General features: G+C 43.5%; 1 protein-coding gene across 24 annotated transcripts in view; it reads right to left on the reverse strand.

Moving 5' to 3' along the window:
• TMEM229B (transmembrane protein 229B) overlaps positions 1-26615 on the reverse strand; it is a 77632-nt gene that overhangs the window by 30691 nt on the left and 20326 nt on the right. For 2 of the 24 annotated variants that reach the window (XM_084848263.1, XM_084848271.1), the window contains exon 2: positions 23512-23888. The exons of 16 other annotated variants lie outside the window; for them this stretch is intronic. In XM_084848263.1, the coding sequence (XP_084704389.1) occupies positions 23512-23591 (80 nt within the window). In that variant the 5' untranslated portion in view covers positions 23592-23888. Of the gene's footprint in view, positions 1-101; positions 8417-9083; positions 23889-26615 lie in introns of those variants that run through there. 6 more of the 24 variants (XR_014789919.1, XM_084848337.1, XM_084848304.1 and 3 more) reach the window with 6 other exon arrangements.

Consider the following 26615-nt stretch of genomic DNA (forward strand, 5'->3'; position numbering starts at 1 on the left):
TTAAAGTCTCAACTCAAAATGTGTTTATTACACCCATGCCTTTTTTGATAGATTGCCTTATCAGCTTGAATTTTCATGAAGGTTCATTAGCTATTTCCTACCTCCTTGTTCAGTCAGTGACTAAGCAGATGGGTCCATAAGAAGAGTGGCTGTGGTTATTCTTTTGTTGACATATCACCAATACACAAATGCCTGTAGATATAGCAGAAGCAAAGAGAGCAGATGGGCAAATGATGAGTGGAGCATCTGCTTCCCTACTTTAGAGGCCTGAACCACCTCCCAGGGTTGTCTTTCTGTGAGCAGTAAGCCTTCTGTGCCATCTGCTATTCCACCCAACTCTTAGCTGAAACACATACATGCACATGTAGGATCTTAAACATCTGAGGCTTCAGCTATTCATAATCACCAGTGTTTGCATGCTGACAGAAGTGGCTTAATCCATGCTAGGACTCAGCCCCAGAACATGCTTTCAGCAACAAAATATAACTCCAGAGCAAGCGAACTGATAAATAGTGCCTCTGAATGTATGCAGAGTTAACTCTACATAACACAGAGTTATCACAATCAGCACTCAAAGCATGAGGATGCAATGAGGCCCAGCCCCTGTGTTTAGAGATCAAGCACCCCACATGGCCCATCTCTCAGGTGTGGATTAAAGGAATTTTGAACTTTGCTGTTACTTCATAGCAAGAAGTCCCCAACTACACTTTCCACTCAAAGCAGGTGACATCATGCTACTGGCTATGGCAGTTTAAGAAACAAGTTACTGAAGCCACAGGATTCACTGTCTTGTCTGCAGTGCACTTGATGACAGATGTTTGGACCAGCTGTCCCAAAGGGTTGTCAATAATTTCCTCAAGGTCCTCGGTCAACCCTGGTTTTGAATTTCCATCTCGGTGCAGTTCCAAAGGCAGCAGAACTGTTGGCATGCCTTTGAGGAAAAAAGCAATCTTGAAAGAAGTGGGCAGGTTCTGGCTTACTCTGAAATTAAAGGGTGGCTGCTATAGCGACCCATCCAAAAATGAGAATCACCCACTGATTATTCCTAATTAATCCAGTTCCCGTATGTGCCATTTATGAGTCAAGATGACAGTTTTCAGTTACCGAGCCCAAGTCAATGGCTGCTCTTTTCTCTCTTTTATTCCTATTACAAAATAACATTCTGTAGCTTAATCTTATCTTGCAGTTTTCTTGCTGATGCACAAGACAGAACAGACTCCAGGCTGTCGAATTTGCTTTAACTATAATGACTGTGCATGACTAATCATAGGGGCACATGATTCATGCCGTTAAAATATGTAGATAAAAATCCCCATCCAAAAAGGTAAAAGGGTCACTGTCAGTTCACAATACACTTTTAATCCTACTGTTGCTGCGGGTAATCCCCCAAGTCTTTCTTACTTACTTAATAATTTATTTCATTTCTATACTGCCCAATAGCTGAAGTTCTCTGGGCGGTTCACATAGTCTTGTTACAGGGCATTGGTAAGATTCAGATATGAGCTAGTATCATTAACATTTTAGGGGCAACTGCTTTCAAAATTCCACATAGGACTCAGAATGCCAGAACTCAGGAATAAACATTTTTAGTCTGATGCCAATCCCTAGTCACCGCACCTAAACAGGATATTGCTGAGTTGGAAAAGGTGCAGAAAAGGGGGAACCAAAATGATCAAGGGGCTGGAGCAACTCCCTTATGACAAAAGGTTACAACGTCTGGGACAGTTTAGCTTAGAAAAAAGCAAGTAAGGGGAGACATGACAGAAGTGTACAAAAGTATGCATTGTCTGGAGAAAGTGGTCAGGGAGACATTTTTCTCCCTCTCTATATGGAACCCAGGATCATTCCATGAAGCTGATTGGTAGGAGATTCAGGATAAATAAATGGAAGTATTTCATCACACAGTGCATAGTTAAATTATGGACGTCTGGTCAACATACCCTTAATAGTTTAGTTCACTCACATTCTGAAGGGGAGACATGAATAAATCAGTGGCTGCTATCTGTGAATGGAAAAAGCAAACTGCTGTGTTATTCTGAAGGGGCGACACAGCGCAATTCCGTGATTGGGGAGGTTTGTTCCCAGCCCTGACCACACTCCCTTGCTGTATTGGCCTCCCTTTCTCCTTCCCTTCTGGATATTCCTTAGTTGTAGGTGTACCATACCACTGTGAAGTTGTAGGTGTATTGTGACTGCGAAGTGCCGAGGCTGGCTGCCCTCTCTCCTTCCCTTCTGGGTATTCCTTAGTTGTAAGTGTATCACGCCACTGCAAAGTTGTAGGTGTATTGCAGTAACGCAACTGTGAAATACCGCAGCTGCAGGCTCCTGCTACTGGCTGCCCTTTCTCCTTCAGCTCTGTGTATTCTTTATTGTGCATTACTGTGCACTATTGTTCACTACTGTGAATGAAAATATTCATGCTATTATGAATGGGAAAAGCAGACTACTTATTGTGAAAGCAGCCCTACTACAAATGGAGAAAAAGAGGGAAGGGGGGGGAGGGACGGCCCCACCCTTTGACCATGTCACTTGCAGGTCACAGAGGCACACCCAGGATTTAATGCGGGGGGACGGAGCACACTGCCGCAGAACTGCTCCGGAGGTGCATTTAAGAAAAACAACCGAGTAAAAGGACTTTCCGAAAATGTGCATTTTGGGGATGGATGCTGCTGGATGGTGGTGGATTGGCAACAGTACCATCTGTCGCCAACGACCCCAATGCACTCTACCACCACGTTAAATTGGCCACGTAGACTGGCCCAGAGAAGCACTCATTGCTGCATTTAGGCAGGTCCCATTCCAGTGGTGCTAACCAACCACTCTAGGAACTAGAGTACCTGCCTGAGATACATGAGAGACTCCACTCTATGTGTATAGCTGCAATATTGAGACTTGTGTGTATCAATCCCCTCAGAAATCCAGGCAGACCCATGCCTTGCTTTGAGAATAAGTAGCAGGACTATTATGAGTCATTGGCTTTAAGCCCAGTGGTTCCCCTTTCCTGTGGCGAAGCTAAGAGCCAAGGGCATTTTGTTATGCCTTCAAAGTGTCTCAAGTCAGGCATGTCTAACACCTATCTACTTTCTCTTCTCCAGTTCACCTGTTTCTTCTCTGTGTCCGTTATTTTCTTTGAATTAGCTAGGATCTCAGAAAAAATTCTGACGAGGAACCTGTACAAGCTGGGTTGTCATTGCCCTCTATGAACCTCTAAGTAATTACGAACAACTTGGAAGAGAAGCACCATTCCCTACCTCTTCTGAAACAGCTAAATATACCCACTACAACTTTCTTTCTGTCCTTCTCCTGATATCACTCTGAATTTGTCTGTTCTACCCCTCGCATAGATAACTCTGTGCCATTGAAACTCAAGTTTTCCCAGTTGGGCTTGTGCCTCAAATGATCACTCCACCATTACCTTAGTGCCCTTTCTGATCCTTATTTGGGATACATTATTTCCCACCTCTGTCTCTTCTGGGTCTATCGCTGTTATTAGGAATCTTACTTTTCTGCTGGGCCAGTGTTAAGGGTAGTGTACCAACCAATCATTTCTTTCTGTAAATATTTGTGCTAAAAATTAAAATGCGTATGCTTCGTGCTTAAGCTTTGTCCATGTCCTTGAACAAATTTCCCCACTGTCTCTAGCCCCGTGCACAAACTACCACATCCGCACCATGCCTCTGCCACAGATCATGGTATTTCCATGTCAATCAAGTACATGCGTATCTATGTGCATGTGCGATCAAAGACACGGGTAGCAGTTTTAGTAAAAAGGATGATCATTTGATTCCAACACTGCAAAATGTTTTAAGGAGCATCATGTTACTTATTCATTATGCAGGTGACTGCATAAACACAAATTTTCCATTCATTCCCTTACAAAAAAAAGTGTTAAAACAGCATTATACTTGTTGGCACAATTTATACCAATAACCTTGTATACAGTGTTCTTGGAATGACACTGCAATTATCCCCCAGACCTAACATGATAGATAAATCTAGCAGATGCAGAGTTCTTAATTGCCAAGTCAAGATACTAGAGCCCATGCAGATGGAGGGAAAATGCTGTTCTTATAATACTATATTTCTACTAACATCAATATAGCACCAGTTGTGCAAGATCTTGCCCCACAAAATGGAAGGGGTGGTAGAATTTCATTGTAAGGTACAGACGGAACTGTTTACCACATCAAGGTGACGTCAGCAAATCTCCAGCACCTGAAGTACAGGAGAAGCAGAGAATGCAGCTTTTAAATGAGCTATACATTTGTGTATGAAAATTAAAAGGACTAGGATGTTGTGAGGCATTGCTCTGTTATGATTGTTAAAACACTCTGCCTGCATTGCAATGCAGGACTCCTGCATGAGAACTTCTACGTGAGTGCTCCTGCACTGTAATGCAGCAGGGGAGTGAGCCACTTCCAAATGTAGTAATATGCAATATGTGTCGGCTTGAATTGCTGGTACAATGCAATACTCCATAGCAGAAGTGCTGCCTGGAGGAATAGTATCCAAGTGCTTTGCAACAAATGAGTAACAAGAGTGAAAATAAGGGAAAGGTCCTAAGCCACTAGCAAAGACTTATAACAACAGCACACAGACATGATTCACACCTATCAGTCCAGGATAAAACCAACCTGATCTCTGCAGACAGAAGGGATGGATAATCATCTCTAGTATGAAATTATCCTCACCACTGACATTTTTTTTGACATCCCAGAGACAAACATTTGCCAAAGAGAGAGAGGCTGAATTCTACCTTGCTCCAGATGTGTCTACTCCAGTGTCAGTGCTTTGAGGTATGAGGGAGTCTGGAGGGTTTCACTGTTATTGTTGACGCTTTCATTTTGTTGAATATCAGAAGAGCGCAGCAAACCTTAGCACTAACAAAGCAACCAGCACAAAATCCCTTTACCACAAAGCTAATTAATCCCTGGCATTCCGGTGCCCTTATTGCAGTGGAACACAAGAATGGCAAAACTGAACTGGAGTAATCCAGCCATCCAGGTGCCAGGTTATCTTTGCCCAGGGCAAAGTTTCAAATGTAAACCATATGGAGAGCAAAGAGGGTCCCATTACCTTTCAATGGCTCATTTCCTGGAGTGCCTCTCCCTGCCCTACAGTACTTGTGAAGTCATATCATATTCACAGGCAGCTCACCCTTGGATGAGAGCCCTCTCCTGCAGAGTGAACAAGTGAACACTATGCTCAGCAGCTTAGAGCAACCTGGTATTTCAGCCTCAGAAGGAAGTTGTGTGGAGGCCACTTCCTGTTTGCAAAGCCCTCTGGCAGCTGTAGTCATGTTTAGAAGTTACCATATAGACTGCTGAAGTCACAAAAAAGAGTTTAGGAGTGGTTTGCGGCCTGTTATGTTCTGCGCCAGGGAGAGAGTCTGTGGAACCCTCGGTTGCACAATGTGACGAGTTTGCACAGCACTTTGAAGATAAAGTCACTCAGATTTGTCATGAATTGGACACCACAATTAATGCAGTTCCATTGGTAGAAGCGTTCAGAGCACCGTCTGGTCCAGTTTTATTGGATGAGTTTCAGTTATTGAGGCCTGAGGATGGGGACAAGGTGCTTGGCCAAGTCCAATCGACCACTTGTGTGCTTGACCCTTGCCCTTCATGGTTTATTACATCAAACAAGGAGGGGATGTCCGGCTGGGTCCAGGAGATTATAAATTCCTCCTTGAGAGAGGGAGTGGTGCCGGCCACTTTAAAAGAGGCGGTAATCAGCCCACTCCTGAAAAAGCCTAACCTGGACCCGGAGGATGTTAACAATTATAGGCCAGTGGCCAACATCCCCTTCCTGGGTAAGGTGCTTGAGCGGGTGGTTGCAGGACAGCTCCAGGCACTCTTGATTGAAACGAGTTATCTAGATCCATTTCAATCGGGCATCAGGCCTGGTTTTGGAACGGAAACTGCCTTGGTCGCCCTGTGGGATGACCTCTGCCAGGAGAGGGACAGGGGGAGTGCGACCCTGTTGATTCTCCTGGACCTCTCAGCCGTTTTCAATACCATCGACCATGGTATCCTTCTGGATAGCTTGTCTGGGTTGGGAGTTGGAGGTGCTGCACTGCAGTGGTTCCGCTCCAACTTGGATGGCCAATTCCAGAAGGTGGTGCCTGGGGGATTATTGCTCTGCACCTTGGCAATTATGCCATGGGGTTCCACAGGGCTCTATTTTATCCCCCATGCTGTTTAACATCTATATGAAACTGCTGGGGGAAGTTATCCGGAGGTGTGGGCTGAGGTGCCATCAATATGCAGATGACACCCAGCTCTCTCTCTCTTTCTCATCAAACCCAGATGAGGCAGTGGCTGTTCTGAATCAGTGCCTGGGCATGGTAATGGACTGGATGAGGGCCAATAAACTGAAACTCAGTCCAGACAAGACAGAGGTACTGTTAGTGGGTGGTTCGTCTGCCCGGCTAGGTGATATTCAACCTGTTCTGGAGGGGGTTGCACTCCCCCGAAAGATCACGTTCGTAGTTTGGGGGTGCTCCTGGATCCAAAACTGTCACTTGAGGCACAGGTGAACTCAGTGGCACAGAGCACTTTTTATCATCTTAGGCTGGTATACCAACTATGCCCTTATCTGGACAGACATAGCCTAGCTACAGTTATCCATGCTCTGATAACTTCTCATCTGGATTACTGCAATGCATTATACGTGGGGCTGCCTTTGAAAACGGTCTGGAAACTTCAGCTGGTCCAAAATAGGGCAGCAAGATTGTTAACAGGGACTAGCCAATGAGTCATATTATGCCAGTACTTTTCCAGCTGCGCTGGCTACCAGTCCATTTCTAGGCCAGATTCCAAGTGCTGGTATTAACATTCAAAGCCCTTAATTGCTTGGGGCCAGGTTATCTGAAGGATCGCCTCCTCCCGGACCTTAAGATCATCCTCAGCGGCCCTTCTCTGTGAGCCCCTGCCAAAGGAAGTGAGGCGAGTGGCTACTAGGAGAAGGGCCTTTTCTGCTGTGGCACCCGGGCTGTGGAATGAGATCCTAGTGAGGTTCGCCTGGCACCTACATTGTATTCCTTCCGGCGCCAGGTGAAGACCTTTTTATTTTCTCAGGCATTTTAGCTTTCTAGACTTTTAGCTTTGCTGTTTTAAATCTGTATTTTAAAACTCTGCATTGCTGCTAGGTTTTATTCTGGTTGTATTGTTATACTGTGGTTTTAATGTTTTATATATTTTATATTGTTTTATTGCGTGTTCTTTCGGGGGGTTTTGTGAACCACCGAGAGAGCTTCGGCTATTGGGCGGTACAGAAATGAAATGAAATGAATGAATGAATGAATGAATAAATAAATAGGAGGGATATGAGACACCGGCTACATTTACTCCATTAGAAAGAACTGGCGGGGGCTCCAACATCCATGACTTTACAGGGGACATGCAGCACTACCTGGAACTAAGATCCATGAAGCCTGTACAAAGAAGAAAAAAGACAGCTGGGTAGTACTCCTGTTCAGGGCCCACGAAGCCCTGGCCCCAAATGTGTTTCCAGGGGCTTGGATCTATTCCAAGGAGCCTTGAGTGGTCACTGGTGCCAATGGAAGGTTTTTAATTCTCAACTTAATTGCCATACATGGGGCAATATTCAAGGGAGACTGAGACTGGAGAGGGAAGTTAATTCTCCCCTTCCACATGGGGCAACATACAGACACCAGTCTTCCTTTGCATGGCAACTGACCCTAGAAAAAAACATTTTCCATTGGTTTGGGATGATCTGGGTCAGGGTGCAAATTAATAGAAGAATTTCTTTCATTTGAGATGATTTGGATGAGACATTAATTAGCTGACTTTGCCTTCTGTGAAATTTAAATTGTTGTTCAGTCGTGTCCGACTCTTCGTGACCCCATGGACCATAGCACGCCAGGCCTTCCTGTCCTCCGCTGTCTCCCGGAGTGTGCTCAAGTTCATATTTATTGCATCAGTGATGCTATCTAGCCATCTCATCCTCTGCTGTCCCCTTCTCCTTTTGCCTTCAATCTTTCCCAGGATAAGGGTCTTTTCTAGTGAGTTTTCTCTTTGCATTAGGTGGCCAAAATATTTGAGCTTCAGCTTCAGTATCTGTCCTTCCAATGAGCACTCAGGGTTGATTTCCTTTAGGATGGACTGATTTGACCTCCTTGCAGTCCAGGGAACTCGTAAGAGTCTTCTCCAGCACCACAGTTCGAAAGCATCAGTTCTTTGGCGCTCAGCCTTCCTTATAGTCCAGCTCTCACAGCCATACATTACTACTGGGAAAACCATAGCTTTGATTAGACAGACCTTTGTCGGCAAGGTGATGTCTCTGCTTCTTACTATACTGTCTAGGTTTGCCATAGCTTTCCTCCCAAGGAGCAAGCGTCTTTTAATTTCATGGCTACAGTCACCGTCTGCGGTGATCTTGGAGCCCAAGAAAATAACATCTGTCACTGCTTCCATTTCTTCCCCTTCTATATGCCAGGAAGTGATGGGGCCAGATGCCACGATCTTCGTTTTTTTAATGTTGAGTTTCAAACCAGATTTTGCACTCTCCACTTTCACCCTCAACAAGAGGCTCTTTAGATCCTCTCACTTTCTGCCATTAGGGTTGTATCGTCTGCCTATCTGAGGTTGTTAATTCTCCCGGCAATCGTAATTCCGACCTGTGATTCATCCAACCCGGCGTTTCTCATGATGTACTCTGCATATAAGTTAAATAAGCAGGGCGACAATATGCAGCCTTGTCGTACTGCTTTCCCAATTTTGAACCAATCGGTTGTTCCAACCAATCGGTTGTTCCAAGACTTCCTACTTTAGCATTCCGATCCCCTATGATGAAGAGGACATCTTTTTTTGGTGTTAGTTCTAGAAGGTGTTGTGGGTCTTCATAGAACTGATCAACCTCAGCTTCTTCGGCCTCAGTGGTTGGGGCATAGACTTGAATTACTGTGATGTTGAATAGTTTGCCTTGGATTCGTACTGAGATCATTCTGTCGTTTTTGAGATTGTACCCCAGTACTGCTTTTCCCACCCTTTTGTTGACTATGAGTGCTACTCCATTTCTTCTAAGGGATTCTTGCCCACAGTAGTAGATATGATGGTCACCTGAATTAAATTTGCCCATGCTTGTCCATTTTAGTTCGCTGATTCCCAAGATGTCCATGTTCAATCTTCCCATCTCATGTTTGACCACCTCCAGGGTACCTTGATTCATTGACCTCACATTCCAGGTTCCTAAACAATATTGTTCTTTACAGCATCAGACTTTCTTTTCACCACCAGACACATCCACAGCTGAGTGTCCTTTTGGCTTTGGCCCAGCTGCTTCACTCTTTCTGGAGCTACTTGGAAATTCCCTCTGCTCTTCCCCAGTAGTAAATTGGACACCTTCCGACCTGAGGGGCTTATCTTCCGGCGTCATATCTTTTAGCCTTGTGATACGTTCCATGGGGTTTTCTTGGCAAGAATACTGGAGTGGGTTGCCATTTCCTTCTCCAGTGGACCACATTTTGTCAGAACTCTCCGCCATGACGTGTCCGTCTTGGGTGGCCCTGCACGGCATAGCTTATGGCTTCACTGAGTTATGCAAGCCCCTTCGCCTCAACAAGGCAGTGATCCATGAAGAGGGAAATTTAAATAAATCCTAGTAATTATTTCTAGATTTGCATATATAGTTATAAATTAGCATATGTAGATTGTATGGCCCTATGCACCTGGGCTCAAAATCTTTAAAGTGCCCAGCACCACTTCTGCTACTGTTGGAAGGACCAATTTGTAATAATGACAAATATGCACAATAATGTTGGGGCACAGCATACCTTAACTTGGTATAATCTAAATGCCTCTGTACAAATGCCTAAGTCTCCATCACTGATGGAGTTTATGGTAAATGTACCTTGGCCCCAAGAGAACATGATGTGAAGCCTGGGAACCTTCCAGACCTCATCAAACTCCAAAATCACAACCTTTTCAATGCCAAACTCCTCCACCCTCCAAGGCCTGGCCAGTTCTCAGCTTTATTTTGTGTACTTAGGGACACATACACCAGTAGTCTTTGGTAGCATTTACACCCAAGCACAAATACCTAATTGAGAAGCATCCCTAAGATTTCTATGAGGCTGCCTCTCTATTGTATAAACTTCAGGCATACTCCATACAGTGCAGCAGCAGCACAACACCGAGAAACTGGCTGTTCTAGGATTTTCACAAGGGTGATGCTCAATTGTACAAGCTGCTGGAATATGTCTTGCACAAAATACTGGGATCTTTAATTTGGTGCTGCTAGGCATAAGATCAAGTTAGGGAGAGAGCAAATTACCCACTGAGTGACACCATCTAGTTCAGCAGCTACATGTTTTCCAAGAGTGGAAGCTGATCAAATCTTACCATGCTTGCTTTATAGAATTTGACAGAACAGTAGGTGGGATCTCAGCATCTCGGTAATGTTAAAGCTTTGCAAAAGGTTTTAGCATTTCTGTGTTGTATGTCTTTTTGTCCCTTTTCCATGTGCACTCATTTCCTTCCGGTCTCCTCCCCTTTCTATCTTTACCCAGGGTCGGCCCAACACATGTTGCTGCCTGAGACAGAGCAACATATGGCACCCTCTTCCGCAAGTCAAAGTGCAGAGTATCAAAGGGCAGCTAGGTTATTTTATCACTTGTGACAGAAATCCCACAAGCACATTAAATTATGAACAATTCGCTGCCCTTTCATGGCACCCAAAGTCAGCCACCTCACTCTTCCTAATGGTAGAGCCGATCCTGTCAGACCTGCCACCTCCTCTAGCAAGTGCCCCTTTTGCGGGTGCCCCTTACTGCAGCACAGGGGCCTCTCATCAGCTATATAATTAGTTGGCTGAAAATAATTCAGTATCCCTTTCTACAAAAAGGACCCATTACACCCATTACGCCCACTGGCCATAAGGACAGTGCTACACAAGCACAAATACACAAGAGGAGAGTCTTATGCTAAGGCAGTGGAACAACAAATGCCCAGGAGCACAGCCAGAATCACCTGCCCAAGATAGGCTGGGTGGGTGAGGGGGGTGGGATAGTCTTCAGCTCCAACTCCAGCTGAATGGAAATGTCTGATACGGGTGTGTAGAAGAGAAATTGCTACAGAGGTCTGGGTTGGCACTCAAAGTTATATGAACAAATTTCCTTATCTTACAGTTGCAATCAAAATTATTCAACCCCCATTGCAAATCAGGTTTACTGTCAAAATTTACAGACTTTCAGCTGTTTGCAATGAACAAATCAAACAAAAGCAATTGAAATAGCTCAACACAACGAATGCTTCAAGTGGTTCCCCCAAATTCAACTGAAAATGCAACTTATAATGACTTCTCCAATCTCAAAATTATTCAACCCCTTCATGGCAAGCATCTTTAGTACTTAGTAGAGCACCCTTTTGCTGTTATGACCTGCTGCAAACGAGATGCATAGCCAGACACCAGCTTCTGGCAGCGTTCCTGAGGAGTCTTAGCCCATTCTTCATGAGCAATGGCCTCCAATTCAGTAATATTCTTGGGTTTGCGTGCTGCAACTGCGTTCTTCAAATCCCACCAGAGATTTTCTATGGGGTTCAAGTCAGGTGACTGTGATGGCCACTGTAGAATCTTCCAGGATTTCTTCTGCAACCAAGCCTTGGAGGAGTTTGAGGTATGCTTAGGATCATTGTCCTGTTGGAAGGTCCACTGACGCCCAAGCTGCAGCTTCCTCACAGATGGCATGACGTTTTCTCCTAGGATTTCCTGATACATCAATGAATCCATCTTGCCTTCCACACGCTGCAGGTTTCCAGTGCCAGAGGATGCAAAGCAGCCCCAGAGCATCACTGAGTCACCACCATGCTTAACTGTAGGTAGAGTGTTCTTTTCAGAGTATGCTTCATTCTGCTTCCTCCAGACATACCGCTGATCCATCGAGCTGAAAAGTTCCAGTTTTGTTTCATCGCTCCACAGAACAGAATCCCAAAACTTCTGTGGCTTATTTATATGATTTTGAGCATATTGGAGCCGACATTTCTTGTGCTGTTGGGTCAGTAGTGGTGTACATCTTGGAGTTCTGGCATGGAAACCTTCTGCATTTAATACGTGCCTTACTGTGCTCACTGAAACCTCAGTGCCTGTTGCCACCAAGTCTTGCTGCAGGTCTTTTGCAGTTACTTGAGGGTTTTTCTCAGCCTGCCTTCTAGAAATCTGGTTGCAGCCGTTGATAGCTTCCTTTTTCTGCCCCATCCAGGTAGTGTAACCACTGTTCCTTTACCTTTGGACTTGCGAACTATGCTTCCAACGGTGTCTCTAGGAACATTCAGTGCCTTCGCTATCTTTTTGTATCCTGTTCCTTGTTTATGAAGGGCGATTATCTCTTCTCTTAACTTTTTGGACCATTCTTTTGACATAGCCATATTTCTGACATGCAGTCAAACCTGACACTCAACAAACCCCTAGCCAGTTCAGGTATGTCATGTGTTCCAGCTCAAGCACACCTGGTGCAAATAATGAAGCCCTTGATTAGTTGCATCAGGTGTGCTTGAGACAACACCTGTTTTGCATATTTGTGCTGTTGTGAGGGATTCTATTCAGGGGGTTGAATAATTTTGAGACTGGAGAAGTCATTATAAGTTCCATTTTCAGTTGAATTTGGGGAAACCACTTGAAGCATTCGTTGTGTTGAGCTATTTCAATTGCTTTTGTTTGATTTGTTCATTGCAAACAGCTGAAAGTCTGTAAATTTTGACAATAAAGCTGATTTGCAATGGGAGTCAAATAATTTTGATTGCAACTGTAGATGTTACACAATAAATTTACAATGAGAAGGATTAAGCAATTATACAGATTACGCAAGTGCTACTTGAGTATTCATCTAATAAAACTAAATTTGCTCTGACAGATACAAATGCCTTCCAGCATCAGAAGAGTAATAGCTTCTTCAAAACAGTGTTACCTGTAATAGGCCAGATATTCTGCCATAATTACAGATCAGAACAATTATGCTGAGGGGAAGGAAGAATGGAAATCATGGGCAGCAGGTAGGGTCCATGAAGGAAATGGCTGAGCCATTTGAGGTGGGTGGTGGGTGGAAAGAGAGCTGTTAAGAAAGTTGCATAGGAACTGACAGCTATTCCCAAATCACAATTTGGCTGCACAATAGTAGCCAGGATTGTGTACACTCTGCCCTGTAAAATACATTCTGCTAAGACAGCTCACATTCTGCACCAAGAGATTCTACGTTCTGCAACCTGTATAAATTAAGGGCACAGTCCTATATATGTTTAGACAGAGAAAAGGCCTACAGCTCCCAGCATGCCCCAGCTTTTTCTCTGTCTAAACGTGCATAGGATTGTGCCTTAAGCCAATTTCATACATGGACTTTTTCCAACTTAGTTTTTTTCCTCCTGCAAATAGTCATGGGAAATAGGAAGGATCTATGGAGGGCACTGAAGTATCTGTCCGCTGACTACTTGATATCGTATTTAGGAAACTCCTCCATCTTCTGAGAATTCACCAGCTACTGCTCACAGACTTTCAAGCCCACCTTCACAGCTATAAAATTGCTTTGAAAGTAGGCACACTCAGGGTGCTGAATTCAGTGCTTGGTACCAAATGCTGATTTGCACAAGGCTTGTTTGGGTTCACAGAGCAATACATTCACATCATCCACCTTTAGTTGGTTGTAGAATACTGGGAACCTCAGGATTCTTAGGAGATGCACTACATACCACCAAATATTTGCCAAATTCTGTGATTTGCTTCCAATCACACTCAACTAACATTCTGGATACTGGCATTACTGGTTCTATTTGTGGCGAGAAGGTTCATGGGTGCATTTATATGATATGTAAGGTTGTGGAGCATCTCTACACCAGCCTAAAACCCCACATTTAAAACAGGGCTTTCTGCTTCCGTTTTAAATGCAGGATCACGACTGACTCCCTTTACATGCACTTTCTTTCCCCCTCCCCTTTCCCCCTTATCTGAGTCTTCCATAACTTTCATTATATAGCCACTAGATGGCACTGTGGCCTAGCTCCTCTTATTGCAGGTTTTCCTCTTTTCATGAGGGAACTCAAGCGGAACTCAACTGCTGCAATTTGATAGCTTATTATCTCCGATCTTTTAAAAAACGGAATAAAGGTCATTTAGTGCAGGAGTCGCCCTGGAGGTTGATGACATCATCTACAGGACCTGCAAACTTCCATGAGTAACCAATCTCGATAGGAGAATAAAAGCTCCGTGTGAAGAAGCCCAAATACTTGAAATTGCACCAGCATATGCTCATTGCATTGAATATTGTTACCTGCCCGAAATGCTCGGGGTGTAGATGGATTAAAAATGTGTGCAAATAAATTTCAGCTCTGTGGGAGAGTGTAGGTCATATAAAAACCAAATAATGAATGAACAGCAAGTAAGTGAATGGGAGAGGGCATAACAGAAAATTACATAACTACACCAAAAACCACAACTGGAAGTGGGGTATAAATGTTTTAACATAAGTAATTGATAAAATATTGCCAATTAGTATAGAACAGCTTACACAAGGATGGCTATCACATATTGGCAGAGACAGAGTATTATATCCATTGGCAGGGATAACATTCTGGCTCCCCATTTTCCTAAGGCAGGAAGCATAGCTCCTAAATTGCCTAAGGCTAGCTATTCTCCTAAATTGGCTATAAATTTGCCTCAGAAATTTGCCTTAATCCATGGCAAAAACAGAAAGATCAGATGCTGTGACATTACTAAGCCTCTCCTTTGCAATTAAGAAACCACAGAAATAAATATAAAAGTCTTACAGTCACTCTCTCAAGAAACTGAGCTTTGGTTTGGTTTTAAAACACCATTTTCAGTTTTCAATGATGGCCACATCTCATGACAAACTCAAAAACAGAGTAGATAAAAATGATGAGAGAAAATGAAAAGAAATTAGATTATTAAAATTTTAATCAGAATTTTAACAGTTATATTATTTTTTTAAAGAAGGAAGGTGGATTTAATTTTAAATCAGGTTAATACAAATCAATATGTTAGTCTACACTTTTCTCTGAGAAAAGAATCCATTGCGTTGGAGCATGGACATTTATGGCACAAGTTACCTATTTAAGCCCTATTGACTTCAATGGGAAAACATTAGTCCCATCCCAGTAATTCTGTTCATTACTATCTTTTAGGCACCAGGCCAACCCACCCTATTTGCATGAGCTTTTTACAGTAATGAACTTGCAATGCAAACCTCTACATGTTTACTCAAAATGAAGGGATGTTGTGAGCATCTGAGCAGGGATGCTTCCAAAAATGAGCAACCCTGCATGAACGCTTGCTTTGAGCAGGGTTGCGTTTGCCTGACCAGAGAGACATCCCCCATGTCCCCCACTGAGAGCTTTCCCCATGATTTGCATAATGTCAGTTGCCTACCGGGGATTCCCAGGACAGTGTTTAACGGTAGTCCTACTTAGATTAGGCCCATTCACTTAAATTGGTCTACTCTGTGTAGAAGTACCATTGCATGCAGCCCCCAGTCCACAGCCAGAAACGATGCTCCACTGGGACCCTGGGAACACCTGCTACCACCTCTGCCCCTTCCTTCCCCTTCCTCTGCCCCCAAGTTTTGTTGTTGACTTTGGATGCAGGAAAAGAGGGAGGCAGCAAAGGTGAGTGCTTTGCAGCCATTATTGAGCCTTTTGACATTTTTTCCAACCAAATGCTCACAAAAGTTTGAACGCTTTCAGGGCAAACAATAGGATGCGTCTGCATCCTTAGTCCCACTGTTTTCAACGGGGCTTACTCCAAGGCAAGTGTGTATAGGATTGCAGCCTGAACCAGTTTTGTTTCACCTATACTGTTTTTGTTTTCTTATTTTGTTTTTAAGATCTTTATTGTGGTGATTTTTAAAGGAAGGTTTCATGGTGCCTTAAATACTTTTATGGCGGAACAATGGGGTATGCAATTTTACATAAATAAAATAAAATATACTTAGCATTTATATGGTGCTTTAACTGTTCAAAATGTTTCATATACATTAATATAATAATTCTTACAATACCCCTGTAAGCTAGGCCAGTATTATCCTCCCAATATTGAAAATGGGTTTAGGAGAATAGCTGGCCTTAGGCAAGTCACTAATAAGTTAACATGGGAAGATTTGAACTGATCACCTCCCAGACCACAGCCTATTAGCCTAACCATTATGTTACACCTTTTGCTATGACTTTTAGCCATTCTTAGATCCTGCTGAAACGTTCTGGGCACTTGGCTGACAAGGAAATGATCTCTCTTTGGTTCTTGTATTGAGGGCCAAACATAATCCATTAATTTCACAATTACCTCCTCTTATCTCTAATCAGATAAATCTGAGGTACCAAAGGTACGGAGATTGCATGTCTACCGGTTTTGGACTATGCTCCTATGTTGTATAAAAAGCTCTTAGTTGCAAAGCCGTCTTTTCATTGTTATAGAAACCAATTGGTATGAATTACAACATCGGAAAATCGATTTTTAGCAATTAATCTATTCTGCTCAAAACTGTAAAAATTAAAAAGGCTTAAGAATAAGGCATAAGAATAAAAGTAACTCTGGCATGAATAGAACTATTAACATTTCCTGCAAACATATCTATATCATAACATGCTCAGGGCTCACACATGCAACATTTGAAGTATACATGATAGCAGTATTAACACGTATCCTAGTGGAGTAATTGTGCAATTTCTATACATCATGACGACTACGAGAGGTAGAAGCAAGGGGAAAGGGCATCTGTGTTGAATATTTATTAAATATATATAGCACCATCTTCTGCTTCTGCAGTTCAAGTAGTATCCCCAAAAATCCATGGGGACTTTCAATGAAAAAAACACAAAACAGGGAAAGCCTCTCTGTGGAAGAGCTAAAGCCTTCCAACTCCATTTCTCTAAATGCAGTTTGCTCAGGTGGTCATCAACAAATATGAAATCAGATACAAACACACTCTTGTTCGTCTTTGGATTTCCCTTCTGCTGCTCAGTTTTGATATATCTGAATATTTTGCCACTGAAAGCACCTTTGCTACCTGTGAAGTGTAACAGGAGGCTCCAGAGTTAAAAGCAAGAAGATCTCTACAGCAACATTGCTATGGAAACTACTCAGACACATATCCTGATCCTGCTGAATTTGACAAATAGGCAGTGAATCCTTGCCATGAGATCCTCCCCATCTTGAACTGCTCCCCAAGGCCACAACCTAGGGGTTGTGCAAGAGAATGTCATTATAACTCATTCATTTAAGAAGTCCGTTGAACATCTGTGATGCTGCTATCTGTGGTACTGCAACTGTATGGGTTCCAAGGTTGTCAGGACCAAGGTTGTACAGCCAGAATAGCCATCCCCCAGTGTCTGTGCATTGAGCATGAACATCCGAAGAGCCCAAATGTGTGAGTAGCTGTTTACATGAGAGAACCTCTTTGGACATCTGTTCTTAATATGTGGATATCAAGGGCAGGGCCTTTCTCCTGTGCAACGTGTGAAGGGTGCCAATGGTAACATGCCATCCCACTTTTCCAACATTGTGACCTGGTTCAGACATGATGCTAAACTATGGTTTAGCTAAAACTATGGTTTAGCGTTATGGGAACAAGCCTACATGAACCTGGGCTCGCTTGCTCTCTGTTCCCCTCTCCTCCTTTGCACATGCACAGACTAGTTTGAAAGCTTCCACTTCAGAACTATAGTTTCCTCTGACAGCTAAACTTGGGAAACTATGGGTTGTTCTAACTATGGTTAAATAAAACAAAATCAATATCAAACCACAGTTTGAAATTCTGGCTTGTTTTAACTAGGTGTAGTTAGAACAAACCACAGTTCCCCAAATTCAGAAGTAATGTTGATCTCCTTCTTAGATGAAGGAGAGAGTGAGTGCATGAGCCTAAGGCTTGTGCAGCCTCATCTGAGCCATTATTCTATCACACTCTCATGTAATCAAGGCTCAATACCCAGGACAGTGTTATGCAGACAGGAGCAAGGTTGGTTCTTACCAGGGTCAGGCAGCAGGATAACAGCGACTGTGACAGTATCCCTGAGTGTATGCCCTTACTGTCCCCCATATACATGAATGATGACCGGGACCCCATAGCTCAGCAGCAGAGCACATCTTTTGCATACAGAAGGTCCCAGGTTCAGTCTGTGACATCTCTTGTTAAATGGTCAGGTAGCAGATGATGTGAACCTGAAATCCTGGAGACCCACTGCCAGTCAGAGAAGGCAACACTGGCTGACTGGATGAATACTCTGACTTGGTATAAGGCAACATCCTATGAGAAATAAAACTGGGGCATGTAGGGAAGACTACCTGTGCTACCTTGGAGATCTTGAAGGAAGGGCAGGATTTAAACAAATGTAACTAATACATAAACATTAAAAAGTAGAGTACTGCACACAGGGACAACTTTGTGGTGGGGGCAAAACCTGCCCACACACCCAAGACAATGGCCAGGTCTGAAAGGGCCAGGGCAAGGTGCCTTTTGGTGGCCCCCCTCCGGTAAGTTTACCAGATAGTGAACAGCACTGGGAATGGACATCCCCTTTTGTTTCTTTTCTCTTTTAAAGGCATGTTTTTTAGGAGGCCAGTGGGCCAGCGACACTCCAGCTAGAGCTGTGAAGAGAAGCACCAAGTGGAGGTGTAGCCACCACCACCTTCATTTCCCTAAAGGCCTCCCCCACACCCCAAAATCCAGGAGCCAGGGACTAGTCAGCGTGAAATGAGATTAGAGGAAGGACTTAAACTCTCCATCCCTCTCACCAAACTGGTGAGCCTTTAAACAGCGGTAGTGGTAATTATTATAAATAAGTTTGTAATACTGTTCAGGGGAAGGACTTTAGCTCTTGCAGTGCAATTTTATGCATGTCTACTCAGAAGTAAGTCCTATTGAGGTGACTTGCATATTACCAGGTAAGTGTGTATACTATACAGTATCATATAGACTGTATAGGATTGCAGCCTTAACCTTTTACTGAGAACCAGTCAATATAACACAGTACACAGAAACATACCGGGGAAGAATAACAGTGGATGGTGACAAGATACAGGGCTTTCTCAGTTGTGTCTCCCCCTTCCAAGACAGCCTCACCTGTCACCATTTTTATACTCTATTCAGATGAAAACTGTTTTATTTCCCTAGGCCTTTTAAGTTGGTGTTTTTGAAAAATACAAAAATATGCTGGAGTTTTAAGTGCTGCTGTAATTGGTTATTATTTTAAGGTATTTACTGTATTTCTCCCCTTCATGGATCACTGCCTTGTTGTGGTGAAGGGGCTTGCGTAACTCAGTGAAGCCATAAGCTATACCGTGCAGGACCACCCAAGACGGACAGGTCATGGCGGAGAGTTCTGACAAAATGTGGTCCACTGGAGAAGGAAATGGCAACCCACTCCAGTATTCTTGCCAAGAAAACCACATGGAACGTAGCACAAGGCTAAAAGATATGACGCCAGAAGATGAGCCCCTCAGGTCGGAAAGAGTGTCCAATATATTACTGGGGAAGAGCAGAGGGAATTTCCAAGTAGCGCCAGAAAGAGTGAAGCGGCTGGGCCAAAGCCGAAAGGACACTCAGCTGTGGATGTGTCTGGTGGTGAAAAGAAAGTCTGATGCTGTAAAGAACAGTATTGTTTAGGAACCTGGAATGTGAGGTCAATGAATCAAGGTACGCTGGAGGTGGTCAAACATGAAATGGCAAGATTGAACATCGACATCTTGGGAATCAGCAAACTAAAATGGACAAGCATGGGCGAATTTAATTCAGGTGACCATTATATCTACTACTGTGGGCAAGAATCCCTTAGAAGAAACGGAGTAGCACTCATAGTCAACAAAAGGGTGGGAAAAGCAGTACTGGGGTACAATCTCAAAAACGATAGAATGATCTCAGTACGAATCCAAGGCAAACCATTCAACATCACAGTAATTCAAGTCTATGCCCCAACCACTGAGGCCGAAGAAGCTGAGGTTGATCGGTTCTATGAAAACCTACAACACCTTCTAGAACTAACACCAAAAAAAGATGTCCTCTTCATCACAGGGGATTGGAATGCTAAAGTCGGAAGTCAAGAAATCACCGGGATAACAGGCAGGCATGGCCTTGGTGTACAAAATGAAGCAGGACAAAGGCTCATAGAGTTTTGCCAAGAGAACACGCTGATCATAGCAAACACTCTTTTCCAACAGCACAAGAGGAGACTCTACACATGGACATCACCAGATGGTCAATATCGAAATCAGATTGATTATGTCCTTTGCAGCCAAAGATGGAGAAACTTTATACAGTCAGTAAAAACAAGACCTGGAGCTGACTGTGGCTCAGATCATGAGCTGCTTCTTGCAAAATTTCAGCTTAAATTGAAGAACGTAGGGAAAACCACTAAACCATTCAGGTATGACCTAAATCATATCCCTCATGAATATACAGTGGAGGTGAGGAATAGATTTCAGGGATTAGACCTGATAGACAGAGTGCCTGAGGAACTATGGACGGAGGTCCGTAACACTGTTCAGGAGGCAGCAACGAAATCCATCCCAAAGAAAAAGAAATGCAAGAAAGCAAAGTGGCTGTCTGATGAGGCTTTACAAGTAGCTGTGGAAACAAGGGAAGCGAAAAGCAAAGGAGAAAGGGGAAGATATACCCAACTGAATGCAGAGTTCCAGAGAATAGCAAGGAGAGACAAGAAGGCCTTCTTAAATGAACAACGCAAAGAAATCGAGGAAAACAACAGAATGAGAAAGACTAGAGATCTTTTCAAGAAAATCGGAGATCTCAAGGGAACATTTTGTGCAAAGACGGGCATGATAAAGGACAAAGAAGGCAGGGACCTAACAGAAGCAGATGAGATTAAGAAGAGGTGGCAAGAATACACAGAAGAACTATACAGGAAAGATCTGAATGTCCCTGATAGCCATGATAGTGCGGTCACTGAACTTGAATCGGACATCCTAGAGAGTGAAGTCAAGTGGGCCTTAGGAAGCATTACTAACAACAAAGCTAGCGGAGATGACAGTATTCCAGCTGAGCTATTTAAGATCCTAAAAGGTGATGCTGTTAAAGTGCTGCACTCAATATGCCAACAAATTTGGAACACTCAACAATGGCCACAAGACTGGAAAAGTTCAGTTTACATTCCAATTCCAAAGAAGGGCAACGCCAAAGAGTGTTCAAACTACCGTACAATTGCGCTCATTTCACATGCCAGCAAGGTTATGCTCAAAATTCTACAAGCTAGGCTTCAGCAGTATGTGAACCGAGAACTACTGGAAGTACAAGCTGGGTTTCAAAGAGGCAGAGGAACTACAGATCAAATCGCCAACATTTGCTGGATCATGGAGAAAGCAAGAAAATTCCAGAAAAATGTCTATTTCTGTTTCATTGACTATGCTAAAGCCCTTGATTGTGTGGATCACAACAAACTGAGGCAAATTCTTAAAGAGATGGGGGTACCAGACCACCTTACCTGTCTCCTGAGAAACCTGTACGAGGGCCAAGAAGCAACAGTAAGAACCAGACATGGAACAACCGATTGGTTCAAAATTGGGAAAGGAGTACGACAAGGCTGCATATTGTCACCCTGCTTATTTAACTTATATGCAGAGTACATCATGGGAAACGCCGGCTTGGATGAATCAGAGGTCGGAATTAAGATTGCCGGGAGAATTATCAACAACCTCAGATACACAGACGATACCACCCTAATGGCAGAAAGCGAAGAGGATCTAAAGATCCTCTTGTTGAGGGTGAACGTGGAGAGTGCAAAAGCTGGTTTGAAACTCAATATTAAAAAAACGAAGATCATGGCATCTGGCCCCATCACTTCCTGGCATATAGAAGGGGAAGAAATGGAAGCAGTGACAGATGTTATTTTCTTGGGCTCCAAGATCACCGCAGATGGTGACTGTATCCATGAAATTAAAAGACGCTTGCTCCTTGGGAGGAAACCTATGGCAAACCTAGACAGCATAGTAAGAAGCAGAGGTATCATCTTGCTGACAAAGGTTCGTATAATCAAAGCTATGGTTTTCCCAGTAGCAACGTATGGCTGTGAGGGCTGGACTATAAGGAAGGCTGAGCACCGAAGAATCGATGCTTTCGAACTGTGGTGCTGGAAAAGACTCTTACGAGTCCCCTGGACTGCAAGGAGGTCAAATCAGTCAATCCTAAAGGAAATCAACCCTGAGTGCTCATTGGAAGGACAGATGCTGAAGCTCAAATATTTTGGCCACCTAATGCGAAGAGAAAACTCCCTGGAAAACACCCTGATGCTGGAAAAGATTGAAGGCAAAAGGAGAAGGGGACAGCAGGGAATGAGATGGCTAGATAGCATCACCGATGCAATGAATATGGACTTGAGCACACTCCGGGAGAGAGCGGAGGACAGGAAGGCCTGGCATGCTGTGGTCCATGGGGTCACGAAGAGTCAGACATGACTGAACAACTGAACAACAACAACAACTGTATTTTATGTCTTACACTTTTTGCTGCCCTGAGAGCCAAATGCTTTCATTAATAAATACATACTAAGTAAAAGTAAATAAAGAGAAGCAGAAGTGAGTTGTGCTTCGGTGGTCCCTGCTTCTTTTGTAACATACAAAACCAGACCTCATTAATCCCACCTATAGCTCGCATTTTCACCTGATGGAATATCCCACTGTCCAACTTCATACATTACAGGAGAAATGTGACTCACATTTCTATCTTCACTCCCCCGCACAAAAAAACACCCTTTTCTGTGAGACGTAATGGATTTTAAAAGGTGGCAGCTCTGGAAAGGAGACTGAAACCACCTTGAGATGGAATAAGCAATGGTCCATAGTTAAGAAACCTGACTCACACTGGAATTAAACACTTGCTTTAAATAACTAGGCAGTGCACTCACCTCCACAGCTTGGCAAGCCAAGACACAGCCTGTTGGATCAATGATTGTTTGAATAGTCAAATGTAAAAGAGGTTCTTGAATCTAAGGGCAAAAGCCTTTTATCATCACTGCAAGCAGGGAGGATAAAGGGCCGTACTGCAAATCAATACCTGGGAATGAGCAAACAAAGAAGAGGATGTTCTGCAGGTGCTAGATAGATAGCTTGGGAGAACAAAGTTCTGTTTACTCTCCACTCAGACTTTCTCCTCCCATTCTGACTACCCTGCCAATACACCTCACACTTGACCTAAAGAGACCTCTGCAGAGACAGGGAGAGAAATTCCCCCTCTGAAACCCTCAGCTGGCAACTATGATATGGCCAACTGCCCAGCTAGTAAGTGACTCAACACAATTAATTCACTTCACTGTGCAATTCTTTAAGCAGCTTTGCTTAAGATGGTGGTTCAGGTCGAGTCAAAGCCTTGTCTGTTTTTAGCAAGGTTTTGGCAGAGTCAACCCCTGCCATTCTTTCAACTGTGCCCCCAAGAAAAGCAGCTTGGCACATATACAAAGCCATTTCCAACCAAGTGCTGGGCCGCTCCCTCCTTAGCCCACCGCAGATTACCTGGTAAAACTCACCAGACTACCTTGTTGCATCACTCACCTAGAGAAGGAGCCAGTTCTAGTGGCTGCCCTCACTACAGAAATTCTCGGGACTACCAGTTTTGATGAGGTGACAATCATGGGTCCAACACTCAGCCTGTCAAGCCAACATCACAGCTGCTGTAATCTTCTGAACCAGAGGCAACAATCAGTGTCTGTCAGGTTTTATCCCCGAAGCTTTGGAAGTAGATCTGTCTGCATCTCAGCAGCTTGTGCACCAAAGCAGCCAAAATGGATGGAATGCACAGGAGGCATTTGGGGCATGAATTATTCATACCTTCATTCAGCTGCCAATACAGCTATGTTCTTCGAGGCCCGCATGGTGTTCCGCTTCTGTTTTAACAGTAATGGAAGACATCGAGCTTTCCTTCGATGGTTCTAGAGGGCAAATGATAAGTGGCATTTGGTCCACTCATAGCAACAGCAGGCAATCCTCAGCCGAAACAGGACGACCTTCACTCATATCTGTCTCTCCCACACTGCATGGTTGCCTGCTCTGTGGCTCAGTAGTCCAGAGGCAAAACCACACCAAGGCACTGCAGGGGGGAGACAGGGATGACTGCATATTGTAGTACTACGGTGGGCACCACAGTGTCAGAGTCGTATACTTGGGACATGGCTGTGGCACACCCACTTAAAAGACTGACCAGCACTGCCTTGGGAGAAACTCCCAAGCCCCTTCCCTGCAAATTTCGAAGTTAGGGAGAGGAGAGTTAGCAGGTACCTGGTTATCAAGGAGAGAAACTAATTGGCAGCTACAATACAGTGAACGATTGCTTACTTGAGATCCATCATTTCTCTCAGGGTCTGCAAGACCCAAATAGATTCAGACAATAATGCAGCCCCAGAGCCACTTTGCTGAGACAGAAGCTAGGTTAAGGTGTGTGTTTTTGATGTGTGAACATACCTTAAGCATTAGTTACTTGGAAGAAGAAACTAACTGGAAGAAAGAGACGAGTTTCAGTACTTCAAACAACTGTGTAATGGTAGAACTTCAGAAACAAAGAGTCAGAATCTTCTGGGAACCAACTATTAAAAATAAACCCTGCTGGGGAAATGAGATACCACGGGAGAAGAAATGGTGAAAAAAAATATATATATATATATATATATATATATATATATATAACTCTAGAAGTTCAGTATGAACAACTACTGTTGTGTAGGTCCTCAGGAATAAGAGCCACAAATGAAGTCAATATCTTTCACTAGATGAACAAATGATGTATTTCAATTTTTAATTTCAGATTTTTATCCCAAGAGCAAGAGCGGATAACACTATACTAACTCAAGAGCCCAACAATATAAAATGTCCATTAAAATGTAGAATACTGTAAACAAAAATGTACTAGTAAAGCACATGAACTCTCTCTTCAGATATTCTATTACAATACATTTTGCATTTCTCTTCCTTTCCCTCCAGCCCCAGCCCCTAAAATGGATATGGGGGAAGGGCTGAGCTATAGCTATTTGAACTCTGAACAAATAAATAATTATGAGGTAAGCATGCATGCCAAATCTCATTGTGATATCTTCAGTGAGATATTGCAGTGCAGTGCATTTTACATCGTTCCTGATGCTCTTAAAAACGGATCTGACGATTAGGCTAGACTCAATGTTCAATATACACCTATATCCTGAACCGTAACACCAACTTTTATTCCAACATTTCAGTCTTCAAGACAGATATTTCATTTTACTATATATTACATTCAAATGTGAAATGAATGTTGACATTCAAATGTGAAATGGAGAATTGTGTTCTGAACATTGTGTACCAAATTTTATCTTAGTTTCAATGGAGACACTGTGCTACAAACAATCATATAAATAAACAAAACAGAATGCTACACAGACAAGTAAAACCAAAGACCTCACTAATAACTTCCAGGGTCAGACCAAATGAACTTCCAGAACACACACCATTCTTTGTAAAGCATTATGGAGGGGTTCACGGAGAGCAAGCCTTATACTGAATCACATCACTGGTCTGCCTACTTCAGTATTATCTACACCTGTGATGGGAAACCTGCCGCCTGTAGCCACATGTGGCCTGCAATCACAACTGTTTCCAGTACCCAGATCTGGCACAACAGCTCGCTCTGCATGCCTCAACAGTGCTCCATTCTTTGGAGTTCTGTAGCAGCAGAAAGAGGAGACACAGGAGTTGGCATAGCAGTATCAAGGACCAGCATAAGGCATTGGGCTCTGAGAAACTGCAAAAAGCAGCAGGGGAATCCATAACGAGGATCAATATCCCCTTCATGGATCACTGCCTTGTTGTGGCGAAGGGGCTTGCGTAACTCAGTGAAGCCATAAGCTATGCCGTGCAGGACCACCCAAGACAGACAGGTCACGGCGGAGAGTTCTGACAAAATGTAGTCCACTGGAGAAGGAAATGGCAAACCACTCCAGTATTCTTGCCAAGAAAACCCCATGGAACATATCACAAGGTCAGAAGGTATCCAATATACTCCTGGGGAAGAGCAGAGGGTATTTCCAAGTAGCGCCAGAAAGAGTGAAGCGGCTGGGCCAAAGCCGAAAGGACACTCAGCTGTGGATGTTTCTGGTGATGAAAAGAAAATCCGATGCTGCAAAGAAAAATATTGTTTAGGAACCTGGAATGTGAGGTCAATGAATCAAGGTATGCTGGAGGTGGCCAAACATGAGATGGCAAGATTGAACACTGACATCTGGGGAATCAGCGAACTAAAATGGACAGACATGGGCGACTTTAATTCAGGTGACCATTATATCTACTACTGTGGGCAAGAATCCCTTAGAAGTAATGGAGTAGCACTCATAGTCAACAAAAGGGTGGGAAAAGCAGTACTGGGGTACAATCTCAAAAACAATGGAATGGTCTCAGTACGAATCCAAGGCAAGCCATTCAACATCACAGTAATTCAAGTCTATGCCCCAACCACTGAGGCCGAAGAAGCTGAGGTTGATCGGTTCTATGAAGACCTACAACACCTTCTAGAACTAACACCAAAAAAAAGATGTCCTCTTCATCATAGGGGTTGGAATGCCAAAGTAGGAAGTCAAGAAATCACCGGGATAACAGGCAAGCATGGCCTTGGTGTACAAAATGAAGCAGGACAA

The sequence above is a fragment of the Heloderma suspectum genome, chromosome 1, assembly GCF_057233095.1.
Source record: "Heloderma suspectum isolate Gila_16-S chromosome 1, 16-S_ref, whole genome shotgun sequence".
Lineage (NCBI taxonomy): Eukaryota > Metazoa > Chordata > Lepidosauria > Squamata > Helodermatidae > Heloderma > Heloderma suspectum.